Source organism: Paramormyrops kingsleyae, unplaced genomic scaffold (assembly GCF_048594095.1).
Source record: "Paramormyrops kingsleyae isolate MSU_618 unplaced genomic scaffold, PKINGS_0.4 ups218, whole genome shotgun sequence".
NCBI lineage: Eukaryota > Metazoa > Chordata > Actinopteri > Osteoglossiformes > Mormyridae > Paramormyrops > Paramormyrops kingsleyae.
The window spans coordinates 21,134-48,731 of NW_027326156.1; the positions used below are offsets into that span (position 1 = coordinate 21,134).

At 39.5% G+C, this 27,598-nt stretch overlaps 1 protein-coding gene across 1 annotated transcript; it reads left to right on the forward strand.

Annotated features, from left to right (window-relative positions):
- Nucleotides 1–9,702: 9,702 nt before the first annotated feature.
- On the forward strand, nucleotides 9,703–24,492 carry LOC111833686 (uncharacterized; the record flags this gene model as incomplete). Its single annotated transcript, XM_023792200.1, has 10 exons — nucleotides 9,703–10,024; nucleotides 10,283–10,627; nucleotides 11,039–11,386; nucleotides 12,629–12,730; nucleotides 13,700–13,795; nucleotides 18,535–18,624; nucleotides 19,298–19,369; nucleotides 21,950–22,063; nucleotides 22,464–22,559; nucleotides 24,394–24,492. Coding segments are annotated over exons 1-10 (1,423 nt in total), but the record flags the coding sequence as incomplete, so codon positions are not given.
- Nucleotides 24,493–27,598: the final 3,106 nt, after the last annotated feature.

A 27,598-nucleotide genomic window follows, 5' to 3' on the forward strand; every position in this document is an offset into this window, starting at 1 on the left:
TTTTTCTTTTATGGCGGTCGGCATCCAACTTAATGGTACTTTACTGCCACCGCGGCTTTGGTTAGCTTACTGCTCCCAAATTAGGAGGTTGCCACTGTACTTATGTGTATAATAACGTAGACCCAACTAATCGATTATTAAATTAGTTGGCAACTATTTTAATAATCGATTTTAATCGATTAAATCGATTAGTTGTTGCAGCCCTAAACCAGTTAATAGTTTACTGAAATGAAATTAGATGGTAATGCCTTTATTTGTCTTACTTCTTTGTGTAATTAAAAAATGTCTAAATTATACATTGCATCATAGCTGAGCTTAGTATCCTCTGTCCTCATGTCAGCTATGATATACACTCACCTAAAGGATTATTAGGAACACCTGTTCAATTTCTCATTAATGCAATTATCTAATCAACCAATCACATGGCAGTTGCTTCAATGCATTTAGGGGTGTGGTCCTGGTCAAGACAATCTCCTGAACTCCAAACTGAATGTCAGAATGGGAAAGAAAGGTTATTTAAGCAATTTTGAGCGTGGCATGGTTGTTGGTGCCAGACGGGCCGGTCTGAGTATTTCACAATCTGCTCAGTTACTGGGATTTTCACGCACAACCATTTCTAGGGTTTACAAAGAATGGTGTGCAAAGGGAAAAACATCCAGTATGCGGCAGTCCTGTGGGCGAAAATGCCTTGTTGATGCTAGAGGTCAGAGGAGAATGGGCCGACTGATTCAAGCTGATAGAAGAGCAACTTTGACTGAAATAACCACTCGTTACAACCGAGGTATGCAGCAAAGCATTTGTGAAGCCACAACATGCACAACCTTGAGGTGGATGGGCTACAACAGCAGAAGACCCCACCGGGTACCACTCATCTCCACTACAAATAGGAAAAAGAGGCTACAATTTGCACAAGCTCACCAAAATTGGACAGTTGAAGACTGGAAAAATGTTGCCTGGTCTGATGAGTCTCGATTTCTGTTGAGACATTCAAACGGTAGAGTCAGAATTTGGCGTAAACTGAATGAGAACATGGATCCATCATGCCTTGTTACCACTGTGCAGGCTGGTGGTGGTGGTGTAATGGTGTGGGGGATGTTTTCTTGGCACACTTTAGGCTCCTTAATGCCAATTGGGCATCGTTTAAATGCCACGGCCTACCTGAGCATTGTTTCTGACCATGTCCATCCCTTTATGACCACCATGTACCCATCCTCTGATGGCTACTTCCAGCAGGATAATGCACCATGTCACAAAGCTCAAATCATTTCAAATTGGTTTATTGAACATGACAATGAGTTCACTGTACTAAAATGGCCCCCACAGTCACCAGATCTCAACCCAATAGAGCATCTTTGGGATGTGGTGGAACAGGAGCTTCGTGCCCTGGATGTGCATCCCACAAATCTCCATCAACTGCAAGATGCTATCCTATCAATATGGGCCAACATTTCTAAAGAAAGCTTTCAGCACCTTGTTGAATCAATGCCACGTAGAATTAAGGCAGTTCTGAAGGCGAAAGGGGGTCAAACACCGTATTAGTATGGTGTTGCTAATAATCCTTTAGGTGAGTGTATGTATATATATATATATATACACAGTACAGTATATATATATAGTAATCTATATCATACAAATAAGAAATTATAGAATTACTAATTGTTAGTAAACATGGTTTTCATTCATAATAAATAACTATTAGCTTTCAGTATTTACCAATTACTGACTATGCTTATTATAGAATCAGATTACTTCAGTTTAAATAATCACAGTACACAGTACCCAAAACTTACTTTTGATCCTTCTTTGAGGTTGTACTTGCCAAGCAGGGTTTTGAATAAGGAAGGAGGGTAAGATTTCCGCTGCTTTCTGCTGCCAAGACCAAACCAAAGTTGCTTGCTGTGATCCGTTTCTTGCGATATGCAGACCTGTAATTAGTTTTAAACATTTTGAGTTGCCTGTTGAAACATGTTGCAAAAAAGGTATACTACTCGTTTTTATTAATGTGCTTTCTTACCATAATGCATTCTTTGTTTGGCCAACGGTAGCTCTCTCAATCTGCTGCTTCTCCAGATTCGTGACAGCAAGCGATGAAAGCACATAAAGAGCCTTTTCTTCAGCTTGAATAAATCCTGGGCTTGTCACCAGTCCATCAAATGTTTTGACAGGGAGAATCTAAATTCAAAGTAAAGCACATATTGTCAGATATTCAGTGATGAGTCCATTTACTTTTTGCTACATAGTGTGCAAAAAATATTTTCAAATTAAAACACAGTTTGATGTATGATTTACAAAAGATACATATCTGCATACACTCAGTTTGACACCTCGTTGAAATTATGAAAAATTATTAAACTTTTAACATTGCACAACATGTGTGGAGTGTGGAATCACTAGATGAATTGTCTCTAGTTTTAAAGAGTTTAAAGTACTGTTCCTGTGGTGTTTCTGGACTCAAAATCCACCCCATACCAGTAAAACGCCCAAGCTGTGACAAGGATGCCAGTGCTCAATCCTTGTCCTCCTGGGTGACCGGTCGTTTGATTCCTGCTTAAACATAAAACGTGTAATAAAATGAGTAATAATAACTGATAATTTCACTGAGGACATTATATAATTGCATTTTAATTGCCACTATTACTTCACAATAATGTTTCTCAATCATAGAACTGCCCTCCCCCCCGTCCTGTATGTCTTAGAAGTTTCACCTATGCCAACACTTCATTCAAACGAATAAGATCATTATCAAGCTCTGCAAAAGCCTGATAATGACCCATTCATTAAAATCCCGCGACCAGGATTGGAAAACCCAGACTTTCAGTACATCATAACCATAAACTGCAACACACTTTGCATGTATGTCAGCACATTTCAATAATCAAGGTTCACATAATAAAGTTAAATCAATTATTTAACTACTAACCCCGTGTTGTGGATGGCGTCATCTCTGACACTCTTTTGGCTGCTACATCCTCCGTTTTCGGTGTTTTCGCCCTCTTCCACGAGCATTCCACGTCGGTGCGGGACACATTTTTCTCCACCCAAATCAACAAGGCTGCCATATGATGACACTTGTCTCTGCCGATTGGGCACTTGCAGGTGCTGTACCTCACTGACTGACCCGCAACATGCATCTATATTGAAAATAATTTCACCCTCACCCTAACACTAACTGAACACATTGGCGGAGCAGCTTTAATCTTAGCCTAACTATACAGTGATACCTCAGTTCTCGAACTCATTAGAACTCGAATTTCTTAAAAGTCGAATCAACCAGTTAGAAAAAATATGACCTAGAATTCGAGCTGAATCTCAGAAGTCGAACAGTGAACGCCGACCTAAGATAACTTGTACACGCGGGGAAATGAGTCAAGCGGCACGTCTCTCAGCGGAAACAAAGGGTAAAGCTTCAGTCTCAGCCTCGCATTAGCTGTGATAGCATCGTGCATGTTTACACTAGCTGAATACATATATTTACACTGTAAAAATACATTGACAATGATAGACAGTAACAGTAATTATTATTATATAATAAAATACATCTAAAAATTAAACATTATTTTAATATTAATAATAAACCATTAATACATTTAATTATAATAATATTGTTTTGTGCCCAGCGGGACGGAACGGAGACAAAGGCGCAGGCGTCAGGGTATCGGGAATACAGGATTTATAATTACAGGTAAGGCAGGCAAAACCCAGACGGACGACACAATGACCGGACTGGGGAAACAAACTGAAACGCAGACTAAATACGCAGGACTAATGACAACAACCAGAAACAGCTGATCAGATGGGGATTCCACAGGTGGTTAACGAGGGGGCATGGCACACGGAAGGAGTGGACGATCGGGGCAGGACACATTGTTTGGATATATTTATTTTCTTACTTTACAAATTACTGTTTTGTGCTTAGATGTGTTTAGTACAGTATATGCCCTTCTTGTTTTATCCTGTTCATTTTGTGTTTAAATGCTAAAAAAATACAAATAAAAACATATTTAGGTGTAATTTTTTTGGGTCCGGGAACCAATTAATTGGTTTTCAATTATTTCTTATGGTGAAAATTCGATCAGAACTTGAACTTTTTAGGATTCGATCCGGAGTTCTGAACGGATTAATTTCGAGTTCTGAGGTACCACAGTATTTCTGTATATAAATAACCCTTACTTCACTAACACTGCAAAACATTGCTGGTAGTTTTTCAATTAGATCCATCTTCATTTACAGCCACTGTTATAGTGGTTTTATATGATTTAGTGTTAATTTATTAGGAAAGATGAACTAGCTAGCTTACTGCTAACGTCTACCTCACCTCAACCTCGTAAATCTTCTTTTTCATGGATGCCTGCACACTACCCTTGATAACGCCACCTGGAAGAACTGCTACACTAACCACCCTGTCAGACTTGAAAGAATTTAGTCCTTTTTTAACGCTAGCTGGTGTATCGCTAAAGAAAGAGGTAATAGTAAACAGGTTCACCGGTTCCGCCATTGTTCATTTCCTGTGGGATCGGAGGACCCGGAAATGGGTGCGTGACGTCTCACTTAACAACCGGATAGGCATATTTGGCCTGCAGTGTTTGCAATAACAGGGCATAGGTCTGCACAAACAAAATCCACAGGATTTTGGCTCTTTGAAACTGAGCATATGTGGCCCTGAAGTGCCAGACTAGTACCGTGTAAATCGTAGCTCTGGGATGACCGAGGCATCGCAAGAGCAGGAAAGGACCAGGAGACTTGATTGCTGGGAAGAACATGCTCTTTATTGCAGTCCTTAAAAGGACTATATGAGGCACCCAACGAGCATTGAACCCAACACAGTGGATGAAACACAAGGAAGTCAGACGCTGAACAGTAAGATGCACATACAGTGGGAGATTTATACACAGCTAAGGACACATGAGGATCGGGAATGGTGCACATAAGACCTGGGCAAACATGCAAGCAACAATCAGGAAATACAAGTATTAATAATAACATGACAACAACAATACAAGGGCTATTTACAATTACTTACAGGGCATGCTGGGACTTGCATGCCCCACTGGCGCTGCGGTATGCACTTTTTTGCATTTGTAACAACAGGCAAAAGCTCAATGGTTCCTATAGTGGTCTCTTACAATGAGAAGAGCAGCCAAATATCTGATTTCCCTTACTTAGTTTGATATTAGTTTTTCTCAGTTGCTTTGGACAATTTTTCAAATGAAAATGGTACTTCTCATAACCACATATGTAAACCTGCGCACTCTTTTTTCACAACAGAATGCCATTTTTCATTTTTCATTCATTCACAAATGATTCAGTTTCGGCCGGACTTTTGGATGCACTTTGAATTAGTCCAAAAGTCAGTTGTATTAGTTATATTGCCAAAATGAATGATATGTTCCTCGTTTCTTTACTACTACTCTGCAAAACATGTAAACATGTGCATGGTGTAAGTCATCACATACAAAAATGCTAATGCAATGGTCAGAAAGGTTCCTTCAATGATGAACTGTATGGGAAATAGTTGAAAAATAGAGGGTTTATTGGAACAAACAACTAGTAGCTCAGTGTTTCTATGTATGTATTTGACGCATGGATATGAATGTTTGTCTTTTACTATTTATTTACATAAGAAGTTTGTATCCGTGGAAAATCAGCAACTGCTTGTCATCAGCCACACATTCATGTTTCGTTACTCACTGCAAGTGGTGACATCCCAGCAGATTCTTTTAGAGTGTGACTGATGCATACAAGATTTTTTTTTCCTAATGCAAGAGAGCATTACATACATATCAGATGTGATGTAGATGAAAATATGTGGCCAAACCAGTAGGAGCAACAGGACAACACATGATGTACAGTTGGCCTTCTTCATTCCAACATAACTAAGACATTGTGTACATTTTTACTGTAACGTATAACTTCATTTATTTTCAAAGCTTCCAGATATAGAGAAATGATAGTGAAGTGAATAGTGCAACAATTGATCCATTTTAATTTTTAAAATACTTCCATAGTATATTTTCATGTTGACAACATGATTGTAACCTTGGGGTGCTAGGTCACTAAGTGTAGGTAGGACACCAGACTATGGCACCTAAGGCCCAGCCCCTTATGATGTATGACTACAGGATTCCCTCAGACACAGCTACATCACATAAACGACACAGAGACTCATATACCAGTAACTGGGCAATATTTATTAATGCAAATAAAGCCTTTAAAAAGAAAACATGGCTAAAACCACAGATCGGAAGCCAGGAAGTTACAAAACCCAGAGTACTGGCAGTCCAATTCTAGATGCAAACCTAAGCCAATATGCAAGCCAATGAGAGTGGTTACCTGGAGGAAGAGGGGAAAGGAATTTCAACACAGCAAACACACCAAGAGCTCAAGTATCAAGGTGATATATCACTAACACACACACAGAGTCACACAGAAAACCACAATATAGGGTGAGTGCTTATTGACTCGCACCTTAGCCACTCCATGCAGTGCAGAAAAGGCCCCACCAAAACACCAGCACCATGTTCATCGGCTCTGGAGATGGAAAGAGAATAAAGGATAAATACCCTCAGGACACAAATTAGAGCAACCAGTACTCTAAAGCTGAACTTAGTAAAAAAAAAAAAAACATATACACCAGCAGTAGTCATTGCCACTCACTCACTCAAAAAAAGTCAAACAAGATACCAAAATAAAAAAAGCCACATCACCTTATCACAAACAAAAGAAAAAACAAAATAAATGTACAGGCAAAACAGAAATGGCAACTCCTGCAAACATATGCACACAATTAATACCATAGCCATGATGCACACGGATTTAGAATAATTATATGCACAACGTATATAAATAGCATCCTACCTGGGCTTCAGTATAAACCCAGACACGTAACCCCTTCAACCTGATAACATGTCTAAAGGAAATAGTTTGTCATTACAAACAAAACAAACACACATCACCTCCACCACCACGCCATCCAGGCAACATAACTGAATACCATGTGCTACAGCATGACACAGGAGAACCAGCAGCTCACAAAGATCCCTGTCCATCAAATGAATGCGGGTAGAACACCGGACCACGCCCCCTACCACCGGCATCCCATGGCTTTTATCCTCAATGACACCAAACAGTATAATTTTGTGAGCAATAACAGCTGTGCAATGCTGGAAATTTAAAGTTACGGAGGTTACCTTGGTAACCGCATAAACAACCTACCTAGGTAGCCCCGCATATAACCCACACAAATCAGGAAGCTTGGATTTATGGAACGCTGCCATAGTAACCATATAAACCAGTCACCAGTGTACCGCAGCCCAACATGTGATCTGTGAGTGACGTAGCCCACGTCACTCACTGGTTACAATAACTAAACATTTTGACTGGTATGACGGTAGGCAGTGATACAGAGATTTCACATTTTAGTGGCATTTACTAAATGACTGACAACTGCATTGAATGAATGACAGGTTTTGAATGAATTACTTAATTTGTGGTTTATCCAAATTTTTTGCTGCAGTGTACAAGCTGTTTTGTGAAATCCACAAGCAGTTGAGAGAACCTTAACGCCGTTTAGAGAAAATGTCCAAAGCAACCAAATGAAACAAATTGGGAATTGTACCAATTTACTGTTTTTCTCTGACACTTACAGTAACTAACAACATAAGAAATTTACAAACGAGAGGAGGCCATTCAGTCCATCAAGCTTGTTTGGGGAGAACTTAACTAATAGCTCAGAGTTGTTAAAATCTTATCTAGCTCTGATTTAAAGGAACCCAGGGTTTTAGCTTCCGCTACACTAGCGGGAAGACTATTCCATACTCTAACTACACACTGTGTAAAGAAGTGCTTCCTCAAATTCAGTTTAAAATGTTCTCCCGCTAATTTCCACCTATGGCCACGAGTTCTAGTATTTAAACTAATATAAAAGTAGCCATTTGGCTGAACAGCTTCAAGGGGTGTTAAAATCTTATATATTGTGAAGCCGGGAAAGCAGGCAGGAGGCAGACCCCGTAGTGCAGGAGACTGGGAGTTTTATTTGAACACCAGGTACAAACAAAGCCAAATCCACAATTGTAGTCGGGTCCGGTGCAGGAGGTCAGAAACCGGAGAGGTCAGTCCTACGGGAAGGCACAGGACTGGATGACGAAAGGGTAGGATGGACGATGGAGACGGGTCAGAAGTGCAGGACAGGGCAGGCAGGCAGGGCAAACGGGGAAGACAAAAGACAAGTAAGTACTCAGTAAGGCTCCAAACCATGGCAAAAATACTTTGCAACATCTGTTGCGAGTCGTCTGCCTAGACCTGGACGTAACAGCAGCTTCACCCTGCACACCTGTGACAGACATGAAAGGGTGAGAAGCCACGGAGAATGTTATGCTGCCTGTAATATTGTTCAGCATTATCCAGTTTGATGGTGGGTCAGTGATGGTCTTGGACGGCATATCCATGGCTGGACACACAGACCTCTACAGGCTAGACAACAGCACCTTGACTGCCATAGGTATCGGGATGAAATCCTTGGACCCATTGTCAGACCCTATACGGGAGCAGTGGGTTCTGGGTTCCTCCTGGTACACGACAATGCCTGGCCTCATGTGGCAAGAGTATGAAGGCAGTTTCTGGAGGATGAAGGAATTGATACCATTGACTGGCCCCCATGCTCACTTGACCTAAATTTGTGATAGTTTTTACAGGAGGTTGTCAATGATAACTTAAGGTTTGTAAAATACCATGATAAACAAGTAATGTGAGTTTTTTCAAGTCGACATGTCCCCCCCTAAATCCACACCTATGTTCTACACACACACACACACACACACACACATGTAGGGTAAACATATCCTTATGGGGACCGCTCATTCATTTCAATGGGAAAAATGCTAACGCTAACTATGACAACCTTAACCCCTACCCTGCCCTAACCATAACCATAAGTAACCTAACAAAATACAAGAGTTTTTGCATTTTTAGTTTTTTCATAGCAGTCACCGATTTTTATAAAATAGAGTTTTCCCTTATGGGGACCAGGAAACCGGTCCCCATAAGGGAAAAAAACGGATATTTATCACGTTATGGGGACATTATGTCTCCATAAGGATAGGTAAACCCGCTCACACACACACACATCAGATCTTCCTCAGGTACACAATTTATGAGAACACTTAAATTACATGACGTCATGATTTCAAATCAGCGTGCTACAGGGAGAACACGGGTGAACTGAATGTCCCATAACAGCTGAACCACCGGAGTCAAATCGACTTGGGCGTATCTCGATAGTTATAGAGGTTATATAATGTACAATACTACAGTACTCTACAGCGAATAATAATGAATATATAAAAATCACAACACTTTATAATAAACGATACACTCAGTAATGTCCCACTACGTCCGCTTTTAAGCATCTCCTATTTAATGTGCATTATTTACTATGGAGCCTGGACGTAAATGCGATCGGACGTTACTCGATCAGACGTAACCCCATGTATACGGCTGTAGTAATATCTGCATTCAGATGTAGAGGCGGGCCGGTGTTCTGACGAGTTTAGCTACTTTGTCGAGTTAGGCTACCGTAGTGCTAATCGATAGCCCTAACCCTAATCCCCCCCCCAAAAAACCTAAAACGCTTACCCATACTAACCCTAACCATAATCCTAAAACGGTGGAACTGCACATGCGCAGAAAGGCTCGATAGCACGTCTCGATAGGTAGCTGAACTTGTCAGAACGCCGGCTGGTTATTCAACATTTTTGTTTATTTCTTCCCTTTTGTTTAACGTAGCGTGTTAGGTAATAGTTGAAAGTACAATCAGAACTGAATCCGAAAGTGTGGTCAGAAAGACAGCATTGTCTATAAAGATATACTGTATTAAGTCAAGCTATATATGTTTGAAATATTACGTTTTTTCCCGTCGTATAGAAACGGTAATTTGCGAACGTAATCAGAATAACTATTCATGTGGGAATGAAGATCAGAAGTCTCGCCCTTACTTTGATCTTGTTCTGGATTGTCGTTAGCACTGACGGTATGTATCACACAAATTATGTTCCATATAACTCGTATGATAATACATCCTCTTACCTACTGTATTCGTATGCTGGTCATATAATATATTTAAGGGCAATGATTAAGACGGTTTTAAGAAAAGTCACTTGTTTTTGGTGTACTAATTATTGTGGAAATATACGCTTACTGCGGAGATAATTTATAATCGATGATTTGTCTATTATTTACCATCTAAGAGTAGATTGTAGATATTTTACATATAGTGCTGCTGTTGCAGGTTTCCTGCTACACGGCTCTGCTGGTCCTCTAACAGCCCAGCTGAGAGGAGCTGTACTGCTGCCCTGCTTTGTGGACAGACCCCTGCCTTTGGAGGAGCTGAAGGTGGACTGGAGAAGGACTGACTCAGACACCATCGTGCACCTATTCCAGGGGGGTCAGAGCAGACCTGAATCACAGGGGGACGCCTACAGGAGCAGAGCGAGCTTCTTCTCTCAGGAAATCCCCAAAGGCAATTTCTCTCTGCTGCTTGAGGATGTGAGGACTGCAGATGCAGGGGTGTACAAGTGTGTGGTTTATACAAAGCAGGAGCACCAGGAAACACGGGTGGCAATACGGCAAGTAGGTAAGTTAGTCCATCTTAGGGTTACCATACATCCCGGTTTCCCTGGACACATCCTCTCCTTGGAGCCCCATCCGGTCGTCTGGGTGGTTTTCAAAAATAGCCGGTTTATCTGAGTTTAGCTTTGCAACTCGTATGACACAATGTTGCAAGTTACAGTAGAGTACCAAGTAAAGGAAAAGGCACCAATTTTCAATATACGGCAGCCACTCAGTATCATCACACAACTGTTTGCAAGGTTTGTGAACATGTTTACTAATTGTTTATTAAACAATATGTACAGCCCTATGTATCACACTGCTCACATTCACCCTAATCAATCTGATATTTATTACTTCAAGGGATGGAAAATCTGGTTCTCTTTGGCAAAACAAAAAAGATCAGATTGTATGAATCTTGCTGTTCTTGTTCCAGAGCGGCTGGTGGTGACTGGTGTGGATGAGGCTGTCTATGCACATGTTGCAGAGGATGTGACTCTTAGCTGCTCTGTGGACACCCATGTTAACGTGACAGAGCTTTATGTGGAATGGAGGAAGACAGACGATGACATCTTGGTCCTTCTTTATGCTGATGGAGAGATCAGACCGGAGTCTCAGCCTGAGAGATACTCTGGAAGAGCTGAATTCTTCATTGAGGAAATTCCCAAAGGAAACTTCTCAATGAAACTGTGGAAAGTCAGGACTGAAGATAATGGAGAGTTCATGTGTGAAATCCACACAAATACTGATTCTGCCAATACAACTGTCAGGATATCACCGCTGGGTAAGTCACCAGAGGAAATTGTTTTAATATGCTTCTCAACATTATGTTTTGTGATTAAATCACATGTTAATTTGTATTACATTCTGTTATATGAGTGTTCTGTACTCTAACTGGCTTTAATACACGCAAAATGAAATAATAATTATTGATCCTGTATTGTCCCTGTGGGGAAATTCTTTTTTATGCCTCCCTCAACTTGCTCTTTGTAGAGTAAGCTGTTTGCAAAGGGCAGCCATCTGTAGTGGTGCCCAGGGAGCTGGGGGTTAAGGGCCTTTCTGAAAGACCCGCAGATGTGCTGAGGCTGGGTTTGAACCAGTGACCTTGTGATTACAGGCTCACAGGCTTAGCCCACTGAGCCACACGCTGCCCCCATAGGCATAAATACTGAATATTCTTTTGGAAATGTATTTTTTTTTGGTAACACTTTGGCCACATTTATAGAAATTTATAAACATTCATAACAACAATGCATTCATAAAACATTTTAATGTTAGAACTGCAGAATGAATTTCACTGGAATAAAGTGCAGTAACTGTTAATAATTGTACATAACTCTGAAGCTGGACTGCACTGAGCCACGTCCCTTTGTTAGGTCTTCCTCTCCTGAGGATTAGCTCAGCTCTGTCTCACTCCTCTTTCTGGTTTCCCTTGATTGACACACTGAATTGCACTGTGCTGTTGCTATGAGCTCATCAAGAGCTTCGATCCTGATTGCCGCTTCTCCCTGTGTGCCTGCTGCTCCTTCTTTTGGTTTAGTGAGTGTGTTTTTCCCTGCTACCCTTCCTGATGAGTTTGAATCCCACTTCCTTGATGTCTGCTTTACTGCTTAGTTCTAGGACAGATATTCTGGCTTCCTGATCTTAGCTTTTGTTACCGACTGATTTGTAGCTATTATTCCTTTTATCCCTTTTTGGGTCCCCTGACCTTGAGGATTCTCTCTATAACTTTAATGTCAAAATACACTTAAAATAATTTTCCTTTGGTTACTAAAGTGTCTGTTTCAGTATGAGGTAAAAATATCTCTGAAATGTTTGTGGGAAAGATCCCATATTTTAAAATTTACTAAGTATGTTGTCAAGCACCTATTTGAGAAAGGTGAAGATTTGTGCTTCAATTTAGGAAATGACTTGAAGGGTTGCATGGGTTGGTTATGCTCGTGTTACATGCTTTTTGTGTCGGTTAAGGTGTGCTAAGCAACATGTATTTTTGAAAAATGCTTAATGAAATGTGTTTTTTTTTTAGGCTATTCATCCCTGCACTGGTTGATTTTAGTGCTGTGTTTTGCTGTTACGCTTATTGTTGTGCTAATCATAGTTTTAAGTGCCTTACAAAGAAAGCTATCAGGTAAGTGACTTTAATTCATATTTGGCCTTAATTCCAAATCCAGCCAGTAAAGCACAGGTCAAAGATCAGGTGAATTACTATGGAATGTCTCTATCATTCTATCATTTAAAATTGCCTCAGTTTTTAATAACCACTTGTGCTGGAGAGGCTCAGCAATTACAGGGTGGAAGTCAGGGATTTACACAGTAGAATATAGACAGGATTCATGTGTATTGCAGGGCTAAATTGTGTCAAGTTTTAATTTTAGCTTTGATTTGCTGTGATTAACATTGAACAAAAATGGTCCTTGTTCTTATAGGCCTATAAAATAAGACAGGGTGTAAGTGAATGATGATTTAGGGATGGCTGTATAACAGAGGTGGACAATCTTATCCAGAGATGGCCGTTGTATACAGTATGTGGGTTCTCTCTGCAACTCCCTAATTAGATTACCAAGTAGAGGACTGATTGGCTGAAGAGTCCTCACACCTGGGTTTGAACAGCTGATGTAAAGGTTATCCCAAAAACCTGCATATGTACTGACCCTTTGCAGATAAGATTGGCCACGACTGCTGTACATCATTAAAGCATAGTGTGTGGCTTAGTGGATTGGGGCACGGAACCCCAGTTGCTCCAGGGGCTGGCTGACCCTGCATTCTCAGATGTATGTGGTTTTGGATAAAAAAACATCTGCTTGAGGAATAAATGCACAAGGTAACAGATTTCTGGGGGTGCTGTACGGCTCTGTGGTTTAGGAAACTGTATCCACGATCAGAAAGTTGGAGGTTAAAATCTCATGGTTGGCAGAGTGATTTCATCATTGGGCCTTTGAGCAAGACCCTTAAGCCCAATTACTTCAGGCTGACCCTGTTGTCTCATTTGTATGTTGCTTTGGTTAATAAAGTGCTTGCTAAATGCAAATGTTGAAGTTTGAATGAATCTGATGTTAAATAGTATGTGGTTAAGTTTCTGTATACTTTCTGTTTATAGGTGAAATAATACAACCTGTGTTGTATCACTGTTTATACATCATAGTTCCATCCGTCATGGTTTTCATAGCGTTCACCCTGTGGGGCGTAACTGAAGGTGAGTTTATAAAATGTGGACATACTAACTGATTTATGGACAATAGCTCATGTTACAAATGCAGCCATAGAATAAGACTTTGGATTATCTGCTGCTTCCCTCACCTTTATACAGCCTGTAGTTACACACGGGATCCCATTAGATGAGGTATAATGTAAATTTTGGGCAGTACTAAGCTGCAATCTTATACCTCCCAATCTAACTACGGGCGCTAAGTACAGTACTTTTGGTACGCTACTTTCGGTACTTTCGCTTTTCCATTGACTTCCGGTCGAGTACGAGTACCAAAAATTCCAGTACCCAAAGTGCCAAACCAGCTGGGGTATTACTTTGGTACTTTGGGGTGGGACTTGAAATGCTTTCTTTGTCAATTGGTTATGCAAATAGTCTGCCTCTGACACACAATACAAACACCACCTTTAAAACAGTTTCAAAATAAGAAGATAATGAGAAACTAAGTAAAAAAAAAAATGCGATTTGGTCATAAGAACATATACAACAAAAAAATCCAGATGGCATGACAAGAAATTAAAAAGGATGAGAAAAAGTATTTTGTTATAAATATAGCAATGTGATTTTGTTCTAATAAATATTGGGGTATTTTATAAAACAAAAAAGGAGTTCATAAATATCTCTCACCCCAATTTCGAGTGATTTAAACGGCAAGGATGAAAGGGATGATGATTGTCTCAGAGAACACATGCAGCGGTCATGCAAAAGCAGTGGAGGTAACACTTTAAACTGATTTTCAAACATGAGAATATATGAAAGGAATAATAATTAAAATTGAAAAGCTTGCTGAGTTTTTTTTCCTATGACAAAATAACAAAGTAAAAATATTTTAGCAAAACTTTTAAGCCCCTGCGCTAATGTCCATACAGAATTGAAAGTAAAAAAAAGCCTGATCTTAATCTACAGTAGCTGACTAGTGATGTAAGAATTGTATGTGCATAACATGCAATGTTGGTATTAATATTGCACATTATCCAGCCCTATAATACACTACAGCCGTTTTTCGTATTCAGTACAAAATTCCTTGCCTGAATTTGTGATGATATTCTGCGCTGGTACCAGTTACGCCAATGGAAAACCAACACCCTGAAGTACCAAAAGTACGGTACCTGGTGTAGGGGAAAAATGCCCTATATATATCATTTATCCCAGGTAGTGAAATTTATTATGAGTGACCCACCCCCCATACCCACACCAAGATATGAAAATACCGGAATAGCGTCTCTTTTGAAAATGCCATTAAAGTACCATTAAAAAAAATAATATATATACAGTATATATATCACCCAAACCTAACATAATGAGCCTTCAAGGAAATGTTACATGGAAGTACTTACTGATGATATTTGCTCTCATTTCTTGAAGGATGTAATAAATAGAGGTTTATACCTCCTGAAAAAATACAGGCGACTCTTAGCCAGGGTAGTTAACAAGAGAATAACAGAACCAAGCTTTTACAGTTTTTTTTCATTGCTTTGGACAAAATGTGAAATCTTTGTATCATTACGTACAGTCATACTAGTCAAAATGTTTAGTCAAAATTTATTTAAGATTTAAAATTGATCAGTTTACTCAATTTACTTAATTATCATTTCTCTATATCTGGAAGCTTTGAAAAAAATTAAGTTATGTTACAGTAAAAATTTCCACAGTGTCTTAGGTAGCTATGTTGGAATGAAGAAGGCCAACTGTACATCATGTGTTGTCCTGTTGCTCCTGCTGGTTTGGCCACATATTTTCATCTACATCACATCTGATATGCTCTCTTGCATTACACCGAGGAAAAAAAAATCTTGTATGCGTTAGCCACACTCTACAAGAATCTGCTGGGATGTCACCACTTGCAGTGAGTAACAAAACATGAATGTGTGGCTGGTGACAAGCAGTTGCCAATTTTATCATCCAATAAAACCTATTTTTCAACTATACAGTTCATTATTGAAGGAACCTTTCTGACCACTGCATTAACATTTTTGTATGTGATGACTGGCACCATGCACACATGTTTAACCATTTTGCAGAGTAGAAGTAAACAAATGAGAAGCACATATATCATTTTGGACATGACTATTACAACATGACTATTACAACAGATTTTTGGACTAATTCAAAGTAAATATATCTAATCATATGAGAGCTGAAACTAAGTCATTTGTAAATTAATAAAAACAATGTGAAAATACATTCTGTTGTGAGAAACTGGCATAAGGGTGTGCAGGTTTATATATGTGGTTGTGAGAAGTACCATTTTCATATGAGAATTTGTCCAAAGCAATCGAGTAAAACTGTAACTAACTGGTATGTACCTGCAATGAGGTAGGATACACCAAGACTGCCACCTGCAGGTGAACCGACCAACAAACATTCTAGGCTTTTGTATCTTGCTCACAGGTGAACCCCACTGAACATGCATTAGAATGACTTGTTGGTTTCAGAACTGTTTACTGTGGTATGTTTGTCAAAAGTTAACAAACATTCAGCTTATGAATTCCTGAATTACTCTAAGGTAGGACAACAAGTCGTGTTACTGTGTTAAGCCACTTCATTAATCCCAGCGCTGAGTAGAAGAAGCACAATCAGGAAGTTTAGCTGAGATTGTCATTATATGTGAAAGCATTGAGATGGCACTTTATTGATGTAAGGATATTAATGTGTATTTCATCTTACATTGCCTCAAAGATCAAAATAAGTTATGCAAGAAGCAATGGATTCCTATGAACTTGTACAAGTAGCAAAGAAAAAGTCATTGCTAATATAATTCGCTTAAAATGAAGTTATTTTTTTACCTCTTGTTACTTTCCTTGTTTTATGAGTGAGAAATAGGTATTATCTTCATGGACACAAAATGTGCCGGGTTGATAAACACAGCTCTTATGTGCATGAAGCACAAATGTATAATTAATAAATCAGTCAAATTTGGTAAGATTTACCAAGCAGGAATGTTAAATGGCAGAGTAGTGGTGTTTATTATAATGCATTATAGATGAGAGCTTCATGGAGCATTCATAATGCATAATAAACATGGCTATAATGCGTTATGCCTTAATCTACAGAATTTTTATCATGTGGTGATGTAATTTATCATTTGAAGAAATTCGAATGAACAATTATGCTACATACCCAACCCATCAACACACAGTAGCCCAAGCCAACCAACTGTGAAAGGTGAAACCTACAGTGTTGGCTTGCTACTATCTTGGAAAATGATGAGGGGGCAGTAATACAGTAATACAGTGACTTGCAAAAGTATTCCTCCCCCTTGACAGGCATCATGATTGTATGGAATATAAAAAAATGTATGTACACACAGCCGACTTTAACATAGTCTTTATTGTCAGAAAATGCAGGTTATTCTTAATGAGTGAAAAACATATCATAGCTTTGAACATCTGGTTTGTGGACATATTGCTGCAATGATTTAGCCACTTTACCCTGTGGTATCTGAAGGCTGAAAAACACCCACATGTTATTTGCAGTGACAGGCTGCCAATGATTGTTACATGAAAATGGATTCATTTGACTTTTCCAAGACTGTTCAGCATAGCAGTTTATTTCAACAACTGTTTTCTCCACCAGACTGTCATGAACAAACAGTCATAAATAGTCTAGATAATCATGATCAACAGGTACCTTTAGATTGGGGTGACCTGGTAATGGGCAGGTAAGAAGCTACCAAACAGATTTCAGTTTTGCCGTCTGTATCAATATCTTAACAGTTCACATTGTCATCATTATCACTCAAATAAACTGATGTTTCAGTTTGTTTTGTTCTTAAACTGACTTTTTTACCGCATTATGTTTATTAATTTTTTTTTGGCTGAAGGCTGTGTCCCACTCATGAATATTGATTAGATACTGTAATGTAGAATAACCCATAGAAATGCACAGAAAAGTTCATGATTGTTTGTTTATTTAGCTGTCTATTTATCTATTTATTTACTTTGCTGCATGATGTTATTTTATTCAGTAGGATACTGCCACAAGCATTACCCAGGCTTACTGTAACACTGTGTATGTGTCATACAACGTAGGACACAGACCGGGGAAACAGGCGAAGGAAAGCAGGAATGGGGTTATATAAAAGGATTTAATGGGGAAATGCAAGGGCATAAGGAAAAACAACAACACGGAACTACACGACAATACAACAATGCAATGCAAGACACTGCAATGACAGAACTAAGGAAACAAACTCTGACGTGGACTTAAATACACTGAACTAATACAGACAATTGAAAACAGCTGTAAAACACAGGGAATCGACATGAGGTTAACAAGGGGGGACGTGGCACAGGAGGATCAGCACGATCGGGGTGTGACAGTATGGGGAGAAACCAGGTTACCCCAAGTCTTACGTTTCTATGTAAAATTCCATACCTGAGTCGTGCTCATGGTTAGTGTGAAGGAGGTTAAAAAATAGAATCCATTGACCACTGAGAACATGAAAAATATTTTACATTTGTATTCCCCAGGCAGGGAAGGTTAACTCTGCAGCACTGTCAGAGCTTAGGTTACCCATATGTTCTGCATGCTACTAAAACAAATACCAACAAACTGTCTATCCTAGATAAAATCTACCGGAAGGTTCAGCAAAGCAGACGAAAATTGTGAAGAGATTCAAACAGGAAAAACTGGACTGAGGAACAATTTTATTGATGTGTCTGTAGATACTGTAATAGGAAAAGTTTCCCTCAGTGTTACCTAATATATGACAATTTTTTTCTCAGGATCCACAGAAGAGGCCGTTACTTGTGCCTCCATCAGTCTGCTGAATGTCCTGATGTTGTTTAATTTGATTCCACATCATTTATTTACTGGTATGTTTACATACTTTAATTTGTTTCCATGGTTTCCTTATATTTCCTGCATACACTGATAAAAGGTGACAAGCAATGTGTTTACTAAGAAAATGTGAAAAATAAAACATAAGAAGTGCAGAAGAATTAACAAAGGGTGGCCCCATAAAGTAGCCTGACATTTTAACAAATAGAATTTACGTGAGGGGCTACTTTATGTGAGCCACCCTGCATTTCTCTATTGCTGTGTTGCAGAGTAAGATTATTATTAATCAATTACTATCAAATCATTTAAACAAAAATTGCAACAGAAAATATTTTGTATGTTGTTATATTTTTTCTAGATGTGATTGATAAATGTTTCAATGAAACCTTTAATGCAGGGGTCTCCAACTCCGGTCCTGGAGAGCTACTAACCAGTAGGTTTTCTATCATACCCGGCTTCTGATGAGCCACACCTGCTCTCAGGTAAATACCAGGGCCAGGTGTGGCTCATCAGAAGCCAGGTAGGATAGAAAACGTACTGGATAGTAGCTCTCCAGGACTGGAGTTGGAGACCCCTGCTTTAATGGATGGCAATGTAAATTTGAAAGCTGTCTGACAGCACAAATTGTTTTACCAGGGTGACCTGTGATGTTAAGCGCGGGATCTGACATTCCTGCATTGTTTCATCATAAAACTCCCTGTTTTACAGGTATAGCAAGGAAGATTAAAGATCTGGCTCACAGACTAGGAAGTGGAATCTTTATCATTTATGCAGGCATATGTAAGTTTTTAAGTGTGCTTACTAAGCAGCACTAGAACAGAAGAAACCAGCAGTAACTGGTAATATGTGCTGTGGTACATCTATAGCAACAGACATCTGCATGCCCGTTGTGCCTCAGGACTATAGGCTTTAAAATTAGGGCTCGATTCACACCGGAGACATCAGGGGCCTGTACTATGGAGTGGGGTTACTGGCTTATCGGGGTAACTTGTCGGATTTAAGGTAGTCTGGGCAAAATGTAAGTAAACGAATATGAAGTCCATTTAAACTGTGGTACCTTAAGTCCAACAAGCAGTAAGCCTGCTTCGTTGTTCAGGCCACAGGTCCCTGTAAAATTCAGAAAGGTGAAAAACAACACATTAAACAAAGACATGAGAATTAGAGCAAAAATCAGCTAATCGGTTCTCCAGTACTGGGGGGTATTTTCCGTACGTCACTTCAATCATCCGAGATCTTAGTCTTGGATGAGTTAATGTCAGTAAAACTCATCTGGGATAAGTCGGTTTTTCAAAGACAGGTGTGCAGTAGATTAGTCTAGCTGGATCCATTCATCCAAGATGATTGCGCGCGCCCGAACTGATTGAAAAGCCCAAAAATATCGAGTGTAGAAAACATGATCACCAAGTCTTTGATAGGCTGCAACAAAATGATGAAAGAAAGGGCACACCTTTTCACAGAAGCGGAGCAGGACCTTGTATTAGAAGGATATGAAGACATGAGGTAATGAGGGGGCGTGGCACACACGAGGATCGTTCGGAGCTGAACGTGACATAACCCATCTGCAGCGCAGAATGACTCAAAATCCCTGAAATGTCTCTGTCAACCCATTTTGGCCCGTTTTGGCGCGTTCCATTTGCCCTGGGAACTCTTATTCCGAGTCGGTTTCCGAGTTTTGAAGCCGGAAGTGATGACATGCGTGCTCCCGTTTCTCGGAGATCCAAGAAATATCTCAGAGCAGCACAGAGGATCCCGAGTTCAGAATCTAAGATGGCTGCGCCTTTTATCAACAGAAGGGAAAGTTGTAGTTTTATACTGTTTAAGCACTACTTCTCATTTGTGGCTCATTAAATCGGTCGCACACACTATACCGTCCAACTTATCTGTGGACATGTTGCTACGGAGTTTTATACGTAAAGCACCGCGCGTAATGTGTTAACTGATATTGCTAACAATTGCAATTAACCCCTCTAGAGTTGGATTTCATGATTAGACGGATTATTTGTCGGATTTACGGTAGTTCGGGCTAATTGTAAGTGAACGAAGATAAACACCATTTAAACTGAGGTACCTTAAATCCAACAAGTTGTCCAGCTAAGCAAAAAATCTTGCTTTTTGATATGGGTCCATGGTATTGCACTTCTGTGGCAGATGGAATGCATCCGACTCGTGTTCAAGATGTTCAATAAACATGTTAAGTGCATATATATTCCCTTTTTTCTTGAGTCTGTTTGCTCATGCAAAATGAAATGCGATTAATATAGATTAAAAATGAATGATATTTAATCGTGATTAATCGAAATTAATCCACAGCAACCCTGTGATTAATCTGATTAAAAATTTGAATCGTTTGACAGCAATAATATATATATATATATATACACACACACACACACACACACACACACACACACACGGTACAATATTCCCCCTCGGCTAAAGCGGTATCTTTCGCAAACAAAGAGCAATAAAGGATCTTGCCGATTGCACAAAACCATCTCTATATGGAATTCTCTTCTTATAATTTGCACACCGATATCAATTGGCTGCTCATTCATGAATGGCGAGGCCATTACTGAACGGATTTCCATGCATGGATACTGATTATGTGTGTGAGTTAATCCTTGTTTACATAGAACAAACCTGCTCCGAGCAGGTTTGAGGATTTGGATGTGCTGCTATGACAACACATCCAGCAAGAGTTTAGAAAAACCGACAGATCCAGGATCACGCCAAATCGTCAACAATTACATTCAGCTAAACCAGTAATCCAAATATGAAAAATACCCCCCTGGGCCCTGGTGTTTCCCCCCTATGATCCATAGCACAAAGGGCACCTTGTGAAGGCAAAATGACTGAGGAGACAGGAAGACGACTTCAAGGAGCAAACTGTCTGTGTTTTGTATGATTGGCATTTTTTCAGTAACACTTTATTTGGATAGTCTGCCGACAGCGGGTTACCAATTCAGCTGTTTCACTGGGTCTTTAGATGTTTAAAACAATATACAGTACACAGAGTATATGTAGCAATTCATGAACATGCCTTTACATTTCTAAAATAATTAAATTGTATTTGACTACTCAGTCAATGTTATAGTCGATGTTGTTGACTGTCAACTAATAAGCTGTTGAAATACTACAAATACTTCTCTATACCTTTTGTAAGTGGACTATCCAAATGAATTGTTACCTTTTTTCTTATTTACAGTTGCTCTTTAGATGTTTGAAAGTATAATTTGCAACATTAATAAGAAGCATTTCTTTTATAACCCATTTTAAACTGTATTATATAGGACCACTGAACATATCTGTTTTTGTGCCATGTCTTTTGTCATGACTAACTCTACTCTTACTTCTTTACAGTTGCAATCATTGAGTTTACAACAAATTATTCCACATACACCGCTGAGAAAGTAGTACTAGGATACTTTGTTGGTGTATTTATAACTACAATGATCTTTACAGTTTCTTTGCAAGGTAAGTACTTTTAGAGGTCAGGGGCGGAATTAGCTACAGAAATGTTTCTTTGTTCATTAAACAGATGTAAAACACAATTAAATAACCCTGGAAAACTAATGATACAGGTGACTTGCGATTATGATATTATTCTCCCATACAATTACGTTAACATAAGAAAAGAGAGCCTGTATGGAGATGTACAGATACAAGTGACTTTGTTAACTACTGCAAATTCATAGATTCTCAGATCTTTCATTCAGACTCCACTCAGTCCACATTTACACCATAAACTAGGGTAGTTTCCGATGTCCCATCCTACACTTCTATGATCTGGGCACACCCTAACCTACAGTACTGTATGTACATGTGCCTAGCATGAACTTCTCGCAGCCTAATCCTGTTCTTTCCATCCTTTCAGTTGGCTACATTTTTCTTAAGGACATAACACTGAGCACATTTAAGAAAATGCTGGGCAGCATAGCTGTTTTTCTGATTATCCATATTTCATTTGCAAGTAAGTATGTTTCCACATTCATAAATATGTTTGTTTTACAATTTGAAGATATCTGGAAAGGCATTATGTAGAGGAGCTTATTTTCTATATTGTAATGTATAAGACAGAGATGTTCACAAGTCACAAAATTAGAGTCCGAGTCTAGTTTCAAGTCTACATCACGGTTCCAATTTGACATTACTATTTATCCAAAATTTCACCGCCTATTAGTACCTGATGCGACTAAATGAGAATCACCACCTGAACAGTTCAAAAACTATGTGTCACAGTTTTTTAGGCTAATACACATTTTCAAAGTAATTGCTATTTCAAATGCCTTTGAAGCAATACAATTGTTGTGAGAACCTAAGCACTTTTCTAATGCAAATTTTAAAATGAATTCTTTATCAAAAATAACATAATGTTGAAGACATCAATTCCAGGAAATTTTGACATAAATTCCTAAGTTAGACTGGGTATGCATAAATCGTTGCTCTGAAAGCATGTCAGACTGGCCCTGCTCTGGAGCCAAACTAAACCATGTTCTGACTCCGTCCTCAACTATGTTAAACTGAGGTGATTGACTAATGAATGAGTATAACCCAGACCCCATTTGTCATGCTGCTAAAGTAAATGCACGTTTTCAGTAAATCGCAATTTTGATTTTTACACATAATTCTAAAGCAAAAACTCCAGTTAATGGATAAAATTGATTTATCTCTAAGCTCATGTGTGTGCAGTTCAATAAATGATTATTAGAATAACACCACAAACTCGATATTAAAAAGTTAAAATAATGTGTGCAGTCATATTGCTCTTTTAGTTACAGTATGGAAGAGCAGTCATTGATATTACTTTTCAGTCAAATTATTTACAGCCATTATGCTTCTACCTTATTAAAAACCGTTAAATTTGCATGTGTGACGGAACCCCGAATAATTTAAGAAATAACACTACATGCTGTACATGGGGTACAATGAAAAGGTGTGGGCACCTTTTCATTGTACAGCTTTTCCATTTGTGGGCAGCTTTTCCAGCATCTGATTCCATAACCAAGGATAGTGAAATTAAGCTGGTCACAGGGCTGGGCAGTATGGCCAAGAATGTCTTCACGATAAAATTTAATATAAATTGATATCGACAATTATCATGAAAATTGTCAAATCATTAATTCTTTCCAGTTTAAATTAATTTTATTGATTAATATTTCTTCCTAAGTGAAATTTGAAGAAACCAGATGGTTAATTGTGGTTTTAAACTATTCTTTATGATCAGAACATAACAAACACTTGCCAAACAGCATTTCACATTTCACAAATCATGTAGAGGTAGAAGTTGAACAGGTTTGCCATTGTCTGCCTATTACATTCTCTCATTTGTTCAATAAAATCTCCACTTGTATTTTTATGGCTGTGTCTGTGCTTGTGCCTCATTGCTGGTCCTCACAAACAGCCACAGAGAAAATGACATAATTTCCTTGTGATGCAAAACGTGTTGCTGGCAACACTTTGGGTCTCAAATTAATATAAATATTTTTATTGAGCATTTGTTGTATTGATATTGAGGAAAATTATATTGTGTTAATTATTGTTATCGTTTTATGTGTGTGCGTGTATGTGTGTGTATCTGTCTGTGTGTATGTATATATGTACTGTGTTGTGCCCCGCTACATCCTTGTTACTTTTGCATAAATAATTTTTATATGCTTATTAAACTGGGAAGTACTTTCACTTCCCCAATGTCCAAAATGGGATTCAGACCCAGAGCCCCTGTGCAGTGCAGGGTTTTAAATGCATTGGTTTTTGTATCTGACATGAATGCCATGATGACTGACAGTATTCTTTTCTCATTGCAGCTGCTGTCGGTGTGTACCTCACGAAATATCTCACAGCCACAGTGAGCAAAGAAATGCTAACTGTATTGATAGTTCCACTGGTTGTAGTACTATTCCCATGTAAGTATATCAGCATGTTTGTACATCTGTTATATGTTCATATTGAATTTGTTTTGGCCATTGCAATCTCAGGATTTCTGGACCAGAAATAATCAGCAAGGTATTTGCATATTTGCATTGAATGGATTTAAAAAACATAATTTTAATTTTGTGTGTGTGTGCACGTGTATGTATACGTGTATGTGTATGTATAAAGGGTTTGGACAATGAAATTGAAACACCTGGTTTTAGACCACAGTAATTTATTAGTATGGTGTAGAGCCTCTTTTTGCGGTCAATCAATCCATCTTGGGAATGGCAGATACAAATCATAGCAACATATAATTCTACGCACGTCGTTATACATGAGGCCCCTGGTCACTACATGATGCTGCTGGAGAAAAACCTTTCCTGACTTGCTCCTCCAAAACACCCCAAAGTGGCTCAATAATATTCAGATCTGGGGCCTCATGTATAACAACGTGCGTAGAATTCACACTAAAACATGGCGTACGGACAAAACTAGGAATGTGCGTAAGCAAGAAAAAATCCAGATGCATAAAACTGTGCGTAAGCACAGATCTACGCACATTCCCTTTATAAATCCCAATGAGCGTGAAATTTTACGTACGTGAACGAGCCCACAGCCACTCCCCCGACCCGCCCATATTTATGTATATTTGCATATGTAAATCTGTATAAATGCCCGCTTTGTTCTATGTTTTTCTTAAACAACAATGGACAAACCACGAGGGAAAAAGAAGTATTTCTGCGAGTGCGAAGTGGAGGTCATGTTAACAGAAATCGAGAAAAGAAAAGTGATATTATTTGGTGGTATAAGTGGCATCAGCAATAAACGAAAGTTGACGGAGTGGCACAGCGTGGCGGAGTCAGTTAAAAGTGTTGGTTCCAAAATTCGCACGGTGGCCGAAATTAAAAAGAAGTGGTCGGACATTAAAATCGACGTGAAAAAACGAGCGGCCGCTCACTGTAAGAGTCTTAACAGCACAGGCGGAGGTAGCGGAATTCCCGGTCTCACACCCTTTGAGCAACTAGTTGCTGCGATGATTGGGGACACACTTTTATCGGGTGAGGGGGACGCTGATGTCATTGCGGGTGAGTTTTTCGTGTACCATACTTCTTTGAATTACTTGCATGTTTATGAATAACACGTAGGGCGCAGATGCGGTGTTACTTTCGTTTATTCTGTTTGTTTATTCTTACAGACAACAATACAAGAGGTGCCCCCAATGCATTAATAGAGTACATTAATAGAGGGAAAGTGCTTTCTATTTACATAAGCAAATTCGTTCTCTGAAGGTGACTTAATAGCAATGTGCGCGCAGTCGATAGCTTCGTCTACGTTGGGAAAACTGGACATCGCTGCAAATTGCACTTTAATATTTGCCTGTTCAACCACAGTGTAAGGAAATTTTATATATCTGGGCAAGGGCGTAACTTTGGCTGGAACATTGGGGGGGGTGGAAGTCTCCACCCATGACAGGGGAAACATGATTATTGGGGGGAGGTGGTCATGACCCCCCTGGAAATTACGCCCATGTATCTGGGTGACAAGCAGATTTTGCCGTCCGATACAACACCGGTGTTATGCCGAAAAAGGCATCCCTGCCGTAGAATGCATGCCTGTCTCTAAATGACCGATTGGTCGCTGATCTGAAACGAGTTGAGCTACTTTGTCGAGTAAGGCTACTGTAGTGCTAATCAATAGACCCCAAAAACCAGTAAAATTCTAACCCTAACCCCCAAAAAACCTCTAAAACCATAACCCCCAAAACCCCCCTAAAACCCTAACCCTAACATCCCTAAAACCCTAACCCTAACCCCTAAAAAACTCCTGACCCCCAAAAAACCCTAAAAAACCTAAACTTGTCGGAACACCGGCATGCATTCTAAGGCAGGGATGCCTTTTTCGGCATAACACCGGCATTGCGCGACTCAGTGTTGACTGAGAAATACCCGATCAGTCCGCAAATTCTCGCTGAAAAGCACCTGTGGCTAAGAACCCGCGAGTGGACAGAACTTGTAAAGGAACAGGTAGCCTATAGCGCAATTCCTCATCGTCTGCTTTTGTAATGCTGGCCCCAGTTTAGCACACAGCTCCAAAAGGATTGCTCTTTGAAATCTGAATCGACTTAGAAGCCAGTCATCATCATGGGCCAGGAAATCAGTATATGATCCCTGAATACGAGCTCTATTCTGACTCTTCCATTTGCAATATCCTCTAACAATGCAAGAGCAGCCATGGTTGGAATATTTTTTGTCTTTCCCTGCACCATTTTATTGTCACAGATTGATTACGATCAGGTGACCGATGGCCAAATAATTTCGGTGTATTTCATGCAGACCGCGTCATGAATGCGAGTCTGACACAGTGAAACTGCAATAGCACTCTTTTGCCAGTAGGTGCCTCCATTTTGCCAAATCGAGCAGAAACTTGCGTACGCCTTGTCTGGGGTTGCAGTGAGAATGTGCGTGGCGGTACGCCAAGTTTAGTTTTTATACATCTCGACGTGAGCGTGGAAACGGGCGTGCGCAACATTTTCATGCGTAAGCACCGTTTATACATGAGGCCCCTGGTGACTGATTTTATGCTCATCAAACCTTTCTGTTAGCAGTCTTGCTGTGTGTATTGGTGTATTGGTGTATTATCATCCTGACACACGGCACCACCTTAGGGTACATTGTTTGACCCATTGGGTGAACATGGTCCTCGAGAATGATTCGGTAGTCCTTGGCAGTGATGTGCTCATATAGAAGTACTGGGCCTACGGAATTTCATGATATTGCAGCCCAAACCATGACTGATCCACCCACGTGTTGCACTCTGTAGGGCTGTGCCATGTGTTATGGAAATTTGGAGGTAGGAAGCAACAGACGAGTCCAATGGTTTAGCTTGGTTTCATTTATTGAGATATCTTTCTATGCGAGCTCGGGGAGACTCTCCACAGACAGTTCTGAGAAGTTCTCCAAAAAGCAGACGCAGTTGCTTTCATTTTATATTGACAGACAAATGACCTTTCTCTGCAACCACAACCGGAAGACCCATGTCTGCTTTTGCACATTCTATGCTCAGGACAAGCTTTTCGTCTAGCACAAGCATCTTATA